General features: G+C 32.8%; 1 protein-coding gene across 1 annotated transcript; it reads right to left on the bottom strand.

Annotated features, from left to right (window-relative positions):
- Positions 1-7,071: 7,071 nt before the first annotated feature.
- Positions 7,072-11,442, bottom strand: LOC120489218 (transmembrane protein 233). Its single transcript, XM_039685901.2, has 3 exons — positions 10,430-11,442; positions 8,364-8,498; positions 7,072-7,850 (listed from the first exon to the last, which is right to left on the bottom strand). The coding sequence occupies exons 1-3, from the start codon at positions 10,613-10,615 to the stop codon at positions 7,839-7,841; spliced, it is 333 nt and encodes a 110-aa protein (XP_039541835.1). The 5' UTR covers positions 10,616-11,442; the 3' UTR covers positions 7,072-7,838.
- Positions 11,443-11,974: the final 532 nt, after the last annotated feature.

The raw sequence follows: 11,974 nt of genomic DNA, 5'->3' as shown, positions 1-11,974 counted from the left end.
ATTCAGGTGTGTCTGATTATTGTTGCCATGACTACTGAGGTCAGGCACACCTGAATTAATCAATTTGGCCAATAATGGCAGACAGGAAACAAGGAGCTGGCTGAAGTTCAGGAAGTATAGTGCAGCTGGGCATAAAGCCAATTGCGAGACTAACTAAAAAAGACTAAACTTTTTCCCCTCAGAATAGTTTATTTCTCACAATTCTGACTTTTCAACACGCAAATTCGACTTTTATATCATGCATTTCTCACTTTATAACATGCAATTGCGAATTTATATCTCGCAGTTCTGACTTTATCACGCAATTGCGAATTTTATATGCTTCTGCTGTGAAATCTGCACTGATTTTTATAAAGTAAAGATAAGAATAACCTAAATATAGTTTTTAGCATTTTAAGATGAACACTTGCTGGACTGAAGCAACGTTGGTTTACTTTATTATCCATACATCATCTTGAAAAGTCATGTACTATTTGTTCATCTCTCATCATTGTTGCATGCATTATATTTTTTGCCCGCACAATAAAACACATTAATTAAATATAATCTTAAGACAAATTAATGGGAGATATTTAAGTCTACTATACTGTTATGCTCATTGATTTACATTACATAAGCTTTCAGAATTTCATCTTATCATACATACATACTTCCGGCTACGTCGCCCGTGACCTTTTGAACGTAATTACGTATTACGTGACGTTACAAACGCGCCTCACAGAATAGAGCAAGGCTAGCATTTGTCCTTAGAAAAGTTACATTTTTGGAATAAGTTTTGAAATAACCGATCGTTTCGCATGATAAGACCCTTATTCATCGTCTGGTGTCATTTAAAGACATTTGAAGCTGCATCTGAAACTGTTATTAACTGTCTTTTGGACCTTGAACCATCCGGTTCCCATTGAAGTCCATTATATGGAGAAAAATCCTGGAATGTTTTCATCAAAAACCTTAATTTCTTTTCGACTGAAGAAAGAAAGACATGGACATCTTGGATGACATGGGGGTGAGGAAATTATCAGCAAAAGTTTTTTCAAAAGTGAACTAATCCTTTAAGAGCTTTCTGTCCCTCCACTGAAAGTTATACACTACTATCACTTTGACACTTCAAAAAGTTCATAAAGAGATCATAACTAATTCATTTGAATCCGTTTGAGCTTCAGCAAGAACCAATGAGGTTTGCTCTCGAGAGTCGAGCAGGTTCGGTAGAGCTTCTCTTTTATGTTCACTGATTAATGTTTAAATGTGAATAAAAGTCTGAATTAAATCTGTTCATCATATAAAGCGATTGGACTAAATCGGTCAATTCATATGGATTATATTCAACAACTTTTGAAGCATCAAAGTAGTAGGTGCGTACAGGGCCGTATTAAGAGCTCACTGGGCCCCGGGGCTATGAGTTACTGCAGGGCCCCCCCACCACTTTAGGTCACCAACTACATGAGCTAAATGTTATATTATTATAGCCTACGAGTCATTTTATCCATCTATGATATACTTCACAGTTAAGTTATGTTACTTTTAACATGATTTTTTTATCATATCAAAATGTATTGACTAAAATTTCATAATTATTGTGACCAATTTCAATATCACCAAAAAATAATAGTAGCTTAAGAAAATAATCTCAAGCTTACTGATGACAAGAGTCACAAATTAAAATAGAACAAAGGCACAATAAATCGACCTATGAAAAACTTAAAGCACTGAATAATATTATATAAAGTAATCAAATATACAATACATGGTTTTCACTATAAATTCAACATTCATTCTTGTTAATTTTGCAAAAGTAATTCAGTCAAATGCAGTAAATTACTTTCTTTCTGATGTTTGATTAACATTATTGACACACATGGCGACAGCAGCTTTATTAGCAGCGTCTGTCACTTTGAGACCTCAGAGTCGGATTCAAGTGCGCTGTGCAAAACCGTCTCAAGTTCACCACAGTCTATGGTTCACCTTGGTCTCAAAACCAGCATTTACAAAATAAATTCTCCCGCTGCTCACTGTGCCTGAGCAGTTTGAAATAATTTGTATCCAAACCACAACGTTTAAAAACGCGTTTAAATGATAAACTTACATCATGATGGCGCAGCAAAATTTAAATATTTCTACCGGATATATTATCGCCAGTCCTTTAGGCGAATATTGAGTTTAATCAAACACAAAAAGCAAAATTATACATCCATCAAGTTAATATTCAAACTTACCGAAAGTTTGTGGGGTCGATGACGCTGTGTTTTAAGAATAGACTAGATTAGAATGAAGAGAAGAGTAAAGGCGATTTATTGGTTGATGTATAACCTATTCTAATAAGGCGCAGGCAGCAATCATCTATAGGCCTACGTGCAGCAGCAGGTCGGTCGTTCACAAGTTAAATATAGAATAAATATATTTGTCATATCAAATTAAAACCTGACGTTTCAATTTACCATGCCCTGCTCAGAGCCGTTGGCCCTGCATGCCTACGGGGGTTTGATTGACAGGTGGCCTGGCCAATCATAACGCCGAATACGCAACTTTGTCCGACAACAAAGCTGTCAGTCGGTGGACATGAACTTGAAAACGGTAATGTTTAAATTACTTAAATGACAATATTTGAAAGTTGAGACTTTGTTTCATATCAACAGTAAACTGCTCTGAACTCTCTCTCGTAATCACTCGGTGTAACGTTAGTCTTTGCCCCGCGAAGTATTTTTCACTGCGTGAGTGCATGAGAACATGATGTGCGTGACTCGCGAGAGCCGCCTGGCTCGTGGCCCGTCCGTCACAAAGTACCTAAAAAAGGCGGGTCTTTGCGAACGTCTCTATTAATGATAATGATTCCATGATAATGCATGGAATATAAGGCAAAGTGCAACTAAATAACAGGGATAATTTGTGGGGGACGTTGTTGCGTGGTAAGGCTTTGGTAATCAGATGGCTTGCAGTATCTGCTCCACAGCCAATCACGGGCCCCCTCCTTGCTTGGGCCCCGGGGCTTAAGCCCCGCCTAGCCCTATGGTTAATGCGGCCGTGGGTGCGTACCGTGCGTAACTGTCAATGGAGGGATAGAAAGTAAGTAAGTAAGTAAGTAAACTTTATTTATATAGCACTTTTCACAGACATGAAGGGTCACAAAGTGCTTTACAGTAAAAAACAAATAATAAAAGAAATAAAAAAAAAAACAAAAACCACAACACACATCACAACACCACCATATAGCTAGGCCTAGTTAAAAGCTTGTCTAAAAAGATGTGTTTTAAGGTGTTTACTAAAATTTTCTACAGTGTCCAAAGCTCTCAAGACTAATGAGAAAGCTGAGAAAGCTCTCAGATTTAATCGAAAAGATCTTCATTTGTGTTCTGAAGATGAACGAAAGTCTTACGCGTTTGGAACGACATGAGGGGGAGTAGCCTAATTAATAACAGAATTTTCATTTTTGGGTGAACTATCCCTTTAAGGCCATAATAACACATTGCCTATAAGTTATACATGCTTCAAAATATGTGAAGTTAATGACAAATGTATTTTGTTTGACTTTATAGCTCATTTTTTTGAATCACCCTGAGGGCCGAGGCTTGCAGATTTTGGAAATGATCTTCCCCACACACCAGAGAACATCACAGTGACAACTAGAAAAACAATATTGTTTTCAGTCGTATTAAAAGATTTTTTGTTATTGTTAATTTTACAAAAATCAGCAATAAAAACTTAAACTGATGTATGGATTGCCCCTGTTTTATGAGCGATCATGCAACTCTGACGTCATTGGATGGTTTTTAAATATGTCAGCACCAGGGGGAGACATTCAGAAGCATTTGAAAACTTCAGGATGGACCTTTTGCAAGATGTAAACAGCACTGGTCCAGAAACACATCCTGTTTCAGTTTGTAACTGTTTTCTTTATTTCACATGTAAAGAAAACATCTTAAAGATGTTTGTTTAACTTTTTGATTCAGTTTTACATGCTCTGTTGGTTGTATTTTATCCCATCTTTTATGTATAGTGTTCAAAAACTGAAACAGGAAGTGCTTCTGGACCAGTGTTGTTTACATCTTGCAAAATGGACCCTGCAACACACAATATAACATGATCTTAGATTATTTGTATTTATTTATTTTAGTTTGGCAAGGTAATGCGTTTGATTCCTCGAGAATGCATTATTAACTAATGAATGCAGTGTGTGCATTCAAGTATGCAATGCAATGTTTTCGATGTAAATGATTTGAAACTGGCCAGGAAGAGGTCTCGGGTGTCTTTCTGTGCTGTGTTTACTGAAGGATGGAAAGGAAACATCAGTCTGTCCATCTAAAGAACGACCGTCTCACAACGCGCCATCTGACCCCGGGAGTGTTCAACTGGATCATGTTGCTCTGGCCTCAAGGCAAATGTGCATGAGAAGTTGAGATGATTATTAGTTGTTTGCTGACAGCAGCTGGTAAAAGCTGACCGACCTTCTGCACCGGCTTTTTGACTTCCAGACACGCAAATTCTACACTCTTAGAAAAAAGGTTCTATTTAGAATCTTAAAGTGCCACCGGTGGGCCCAAATAAAAAAAAAAATGATTGATTTTCAAAATAAATTACAGAGGAGCCGTAATTTATCAATTTGAAACAAGAATATTTTCATACTCCAAAGGCGTGTTCAGACCTTTATTTTGAAATAGCGATGAACACGAAGAATCATGTAAGAAGGGTACACTGTAAAAAAAAATTTTCATGATTTGTAATCATAACATTTTTACTTTTGTCAAGTCAACTTAAATAATTGATGTAGTTCAGATAACATAATATTTTGAGTTTCTGATGCTTAAATCAATCTCCTTCATTGTATTAACTCAATTTTTCCAGTTCAATGAACTTAAAATTTTAAGGCAACCAGGTTACTAATTTTTTTAAGTAAAACAAATTTTTTTTACAGTGTAGAAACCTTAGTTTGTTTTCATTCCAAAAGTTCAAACGATAGCATCCATTCAATCATTTTAGAAAAAAAGGTCTGAATTTTTTTAAAATATAAATAAAAAAATTATAGATCTGTAAATAAACATAGGCTACCACAAATTCTTGTTCCTTTTTTGTGTTTCTTAGAGATTGAATTCATATTAAAAAACTCATATTACTTCTGAATAGGATTTCTACCTCATAAATTGTATTAAATTTTTTAAATTTTATTTATTTTATTTTTATTTTATTTTTGTTGCAGTTTTAGAGTCGCCCAGGTTTTGAAAATACATATTTTAAATAAAATATGAATCATTATTTTTTTTTTACATTGTACATTTTCATAAACTCAAACTTCTATTACTTTTCTGTTTCACTTTCTTAATTTATTTCATAGAACATTTTAGAGGTTTCTAATGGGATAAATTAAATTGAATGAATTAAGCAGCTTGTAAACAACTTAATCAAAAAGAATTATGCAGTATTATGCAATAATATAAGACATTTCTCATATAGAACCTCATATAAACCTTTTTGGCATCTTTGGAATTGGGCTCTATTTAGAACATCATTGAACCTTTTTAATATTTTTTATTTTTACATTTTACAAGCGTTACATGAAATAAAAAAAGCAACCAGACCAAATGTCGTTGACTGTGTCAAGCACACTGGGGAACAAATGAAGGATTTACTTCTTTCCTCCTCGAGATTGCGAGCCAATTTCACAAATAATTACAAAGAAATGGCAATCAACTGTAAAACGACTGAAATAATATTGTCTTGCTCCAATAATCTGATTATTTACAAATAAAAAAAGCATTGTACAGTCAGAAATCATATTGTACTTTTAAATTTTAATTATTATAATGCTAAAAAACAGACTTAATTGTCAAGAAAGAAAATAGTGTCATATTTATTTGTTGTTACTTATTAATTCTAATATTAAGAATAAAAACATTTAATCTAATGAGTGTTGGACTCATGTCCCATAACACATTTGGCTTCTGTTGACTGGGCTGAGGTGTTTCTGTGGGAGCGTGGTGTGTTTCGGCACAGTGCTGATCCAGCTATCCCGTGTCATGTGACCCCGCTGGCCAGAACACACTGGATAACAAGAGGCCGCTGACACCGCCGTGGGATTGAGACACAACACTATATATAGCACATATCCAAATACATCATCAAGATGAAGCGGGTCGGGGAGGGGGAAACATCCTCCTATCATTTCCAGTTCACACCAGTGTTGGGTGTAACTAAATACTAAGTAATTAGTTACTGTAATTTAATTACTTTTCCATTGAAAATGTAAAGTAAGGGATTACTCTTCATTTATCTGTAATTTAATTACAGTTACTTCTGATGTAATCGAGGTAAATACTGTGTATAGATCAATCCGATCTCACAGCGATTCGTATGCGTTCTATGAGGTGCCTAAATATTACGACCGCACTCGTACAAATTCGTATGAATTATTGTAAAATATGTATGAAAAAAGTGTGAAATGTCATGAGATCAGACATAAAACAATAGTGGGTTTAACAAATGTATTGTCTGATGTTAAAAAGTATGTTTTTATGATGTAACCTTCTCCACCTTGGTCAGTTTAAGGATAATTCATGCAATTTTATAGTGTTTATTTGAAAGAATTAAAACAGATTCATATCTATCATATCATTCAGCTGGTTGAGATTGATATGGGATTTTGAAAGTAATTAAAAGTAATTAAATACTTTTTTAAAGAGAGTAATTAGTACAGTAATCTAATTACACTGTTGAAGAGGTAATTAGTAACTAGTAATTAATTACTTTTTTAGAGTAACTTACCCAACACTGGTTCACACATATCTATAACTTAAAAAAGTCAATGTGAAACCTCATTTTACTTTCATAATATGTGTTTCTGAGTAAAATTAAGTTTAAAAAATATAAATATATGGGTGGATTTTTGAACAGTGATGAATGGATTGGCTTTTAAAAGAGCAAGTTATGACTTTTTATTAAATTACATAAATATGGTTTTATTTAAATGTAATTATAACTTTAAATCTCTTGTTCACTTACACATTCATACTATATAGAACATATTTTTTTAGCTTTCACAAAGAAAGTACTACTTTATTATTATTATTGTGATTACTCTGGGAAAATATTGGTTAGTTTTGCAGTTACATTCGGTGAAACAATTTCTAATTTCAACTTTAAAGTCTTTAAAACACATTGAGCTAGTTGTATGAATGGTGCATTATAAATGCAGTTTATTATTTTATTAGTACAAACATTTAATTCCAAATTAGTGTCCTTTAAATTCTAAAACTTTTGACAACACATAAATACATAATCACTTTAAAAAAAACTCCAAAAGTGGTTATAAAAATTAAGACCTATATCATTGTTTTCATGATCTACTTGCAGAGGAAAACACTAAGCACCAAAAAATGATTCATATTTACATATTCAGTATGTCCATGTCCAGTGATTAGTTTTATAGGACCAGTTAAGACTTGAAGACTGTAAACAGTGTGATGCGCTCTAATCATATTTACTGGTTAGTGTCATTATTAACCATGTTTCGCAGACACATTCAGCCCTATTTCAACGGCACAAAAATTAATTTGAAAAAGAATAGACATGCATAGGTTACAAAATTATGTACATATTCAGCATGTGCGTGGATGCATTGATTGTATTAAGTGATTTAAAGGTGCATACATTGAATGTGATTGTCTGTAAAACGTCGCTTTTCAAACTTTTGTTCAACCTCTCTCTTTTGATATTGTATAAGCATACTCATGCAGACGGAGGAGAAGTGGTGTCGGTCTGAGTCTGTCCTGGTCTTGGTTTCATAAACCCTCGGTTCAGTTCATCAAAAGCGCTGACCCAGTGGACGTCCTTCCTCCAGAAACACCGGCATCTTAAACGTGTTTCTAAAGAGTCCAAAAATAATGATTTTTAAAATCTGTTACTATAGCATACAGGTTCATTCTTTTACATTTCATCAATTGGGCTGTCAAGCGATTACCATTTTTACTAGTTAGATTAATTAATCCCACATCAAACTTGGATGAGAAATTATCCCAGAAAAAAATATATATTTAAATTCATTATTGTGTTAAATGAGAAAATCATCAAATAGACAAAAAGTAGCTTTAGAATATATATATATATATATATATATATATATATATATATATATATATATATATATAAAGTCTAGTTCATTTTTGGGTGAACTATACTTTTAATGGCTTTATATATATATATATATATATATATAATTTTTTTTTAATTATACTATAATTTTTAATGAAATATATGGAATATCTAATATATATATATATATATATATAAATACAAAGTTTTCTATGAGATGTGATTAATGGGTTTGACAGCACTGTATACAGTATGTGAAAGTGTGTGTAGTGTTAACAGTGTGTTACCGTGCTGAAATGCACAGCGCAGAAGATGGTGATGATGAGGATGCCGATGATGATGGAGGCGATCGACACGTAGAGCGCCATCTTCCCTAAACGCCTCGATCCATCATAATCTCCCTGATCATAACTGTTTCTGGACTATAAAAGAGAAAAGATACATTACACTTCAGCGACACAAGTTTTTCCCTTTGAGATTTATGTTTTTGAATTTGCCAACTCATAACAGCCGCAGCAAACACAAAATTATCCTAATTCTAGTTTTTAGTTTCATGTACACACAGTTTACTACAATATTAATATTTGATAATATGTGTTAGGGTTAGGATAATAAACATCCAAAAAACTACAGCCTCTTCTTTAGAAACCCTGGCCTAACACTTACATCTCTGTGATATTCAGCTTTTTTAGATAAGGATGGGCCCTTTTAAATAGAAAAATATTTGGGACATTTCGTTTTTTGCCTATTTTATCCTGTGTTATTCAATCGTCTGATTCCTTAAACAAGTAATCAACAAGCAAACTATCCTTGACAAACCCCAGCATTTAAAAAATAATAACTCAAAGAGATAATAATGAGTTAAGCATACAAGTTTAATATTTAGAGTCATTACGAATTATTAAGTGTGATCAATGATGATGGTAATATTTGACTTGACACTAAATGAACTATCAATATAAAAAAGTTGCTGCAATACATTTTTGAGTACAATCAACTCATTTCAACTTAAATGATACTAAGTCATTTCATATTTAAGTTTTCTTAAGTTAACTTTTCAACAAGTCATTTTAACTTAAATTGAAAAGTTAAGAAAACTTAAAGTTAAAATGATTTAAGTATTATTTAAGTTGAAATGACTTGAATTGAAAAGTTTTAAAAACTGAGTTTTCTTAAGTTAACTTTCCAACTTAAGTCATTTCAACTTAAATAATACTTAAATCATTTTAATTTTACTTAACCTTTTAACTTAAGTCATTTGAACTTAATACTTATATCATTTTAACTAAGTTTTCTTAACTTAACTTTTCAACTTAAGTCATTTCAACTTAAATAATACTCAAGTCATTTCAACTAAGTTTTCTTAAGTTAACTTTTCAACTTAAGTCATTTCAACTTAAATAATACTTAAATCATTTTAAGTTCTTAACTAAACTTTTCAACTTAAGTCATTTCAACTTTATTAATACTCAAATCATTTCAACTAAGTTTTCTTAACTTAACTTTTCAACTTAAGTCATTTCAACTTTAATAATACTCAAATCATTTCAACTAAGTTTTCTTAACTTAACTTTTCAACTTAAGTCATTTCAACTTAAATAATACTTAAATCATTTTAACTAACTTAACTTTTCAACTTAAGTCATTTCAACTAAGTTTTCCTAAGTTAACTTTTCAACATAAGTCATTTCAACTTAAATAATACTTAAATCATTTTAAGTTTTCTTAACTAAACTTTTCAACTTAAGTCATTTCAACTTTAATAATACTCAAATCATTTTAAGTTCTTAACTAAACTTTTCAACTTAAGTCATTTCAACTTTAATAATACTCAAATCATTTTAAGTTCTTAACTAAACTTTTCAACTTAAGTCATTTCAACTTTAATAATACTCAAATCATTTCAACTAAGTTTTCTTAACTTAACTTTTCAACTTAAGTCATTTCAACTTAAATAATACTTAAATCATTTTAACTAACTTAACTTTTCAACTTAAGTCATTTCAACTAAGTTTTCTTAAGTTAACTTTTCAACATAAGTCATTTCAACTTTAATAATACTCAAGTCATTTCAACAAAGTTTTCTTAACTTTTCAACTTAAGTCATTTCAACTTAAACAATATTCAAGTCATTTCAACTTTAAGTTTTCTTAAGTTAACATTTCCACAGGTCATTTCAACTTAAATGTTTATAAGCCAGTCTATAAGCCAGTTTAATGTCATTTCGACATTAAACTGGCTTATAAAATGAGTTGAATCTTGCATAACTTGTAAATGTCTTAACTTATTGTGATGAGTTAAAGCAATGTAAAGACATAAATACGAGTCCAGCAGGACCTGACGGTGAACTCACCATGACGGAGAACACCAGGGCTAGGATGTTGACGGGGTAAGCAGGACAGAAGCAGGTGAGGATGGTCAGGACCAGGTAATTTCGTAGAGGAGGTCGCGGGGTCGTCGGACCGAACCAGTGGTTATACAAATCCATACTCCCATTCAGAGAGCCTTTCACATCCGTCTGTGAGCCGGCCGGAGCCATGATGGCAGGCCAACACTCCTGACAACGGGCAAATGTCCACCAAAAAACGACTTTTACAGAGAAAGGGGTTTAAAACCGAGTTAACAGAGGAATAAATCCAGCAGAGCTGTGTGTGGGCTGTCAGGAATCAAGATGAAATGAGGAGTGTTTTGGGTGGGAGGGTGTTTGGGCAAGAGGAACCTGTGAGTAATGGGATCGCAGGGGAGATGAGACAAAAATATGGGCAACGCTTTCCCATGGACAGATTCTAGGTCAGCAAAATGTGTGTGTTATTCTCCGATTTTCCACGGTTGTGACAACATTTCTCTCTAATAGATTAGCAAATCAATCTGTAAAATGACCCGTCAAAGTAAACTAATAGGGTCAAATGCAGAAATGGTGATGAAACTGGTGTGTGTGTTTGTGTGTGTGTGCAGTTCCGCATGGGTGGGCGGGTGGTATTGGGGTCACAGGGTATCAGGTGTGTGTTATGGGACAGAGATGGACATATCAGAGCAGGAGGGGGCAGCTCACACACGTCTGTTCCCATGCCTCGACATTTTGGATGGCGTCTCACTTGATTGCTTATGACAAATTGGACAACAACTCGAGCTGAAAAGGACAATGCTGAGCATTTAGATTAGATCCCATAGTTATGAAATGGTTGAAATCTACTGTGAATGTTAAACCAGCTGAGAAACCACAAACGTTTTTGGCTGACATGTTAGAGCATTTTGGCAATGTGAAATATCTACCTTTCTATTTTCATTGAAAATGAGTCACAAACACCATAAAAATGTGGTATGATTCAGAATTTTAGTGCTTTGTATGATCCTGCTAATTTGTATAAAAACTGTATTTCAAAAGCTGTACAGAAGTTGAATAGTCACAACAAATGTTAAAAGATATTTATAATTTATAGACTAGAACTTAAAGGTTTGGACACTATTTATTTATGAAATGGAATGGAATTGAACTAGTCGTTTGGGAAAAGCAGCCAACATTTTATTAATAAATCCTTAATTATGATGACTTTCCTAATATTTTGAAATAATAATTATATATATATATATATATTTTTTTTTTGGGGGGGGGGGGGGGGGGGGTTCCTGAAAGCAGTGTGTGCATTCAAGTATGCATTTCAAGGATTTCAACATTGTATTAATTGTATTGTATAACATTGTATAACATCATATTAATAATTCTTTAATTTTGATGACTTTACTAATATTCTAAAATGTTTTTATAGAATATTATACAACAAAATATTTAAAAATACATTTAAGTTGTAATAGTAACAGAACATGAACATAAAAATGTATTCACAGCCATAATTAATATATTTATATATGATAGTTACATATATGATAGTTAAATATA

The sequence above is a fragment of the Pimephales promelas genome, chromosome 4 (genome assembly GCF_988280905.1).
Source record: "Pimephales promelas chromosome 4, fPimPro1.hap1.1, whole genome shotgun sequence".
Taxonomy (NCBI): Eukaryota; Metazoa; Chordata; class Actinopteri; order Cypriniformes; family Leuciscidae; genus Pimephales; species Pimephales promelas.
The sequence above is the reverse complement of the archived record's forward strand: the minus strand, read 5'-3'. Positions and strand labels throughout refer to the sequence as shown.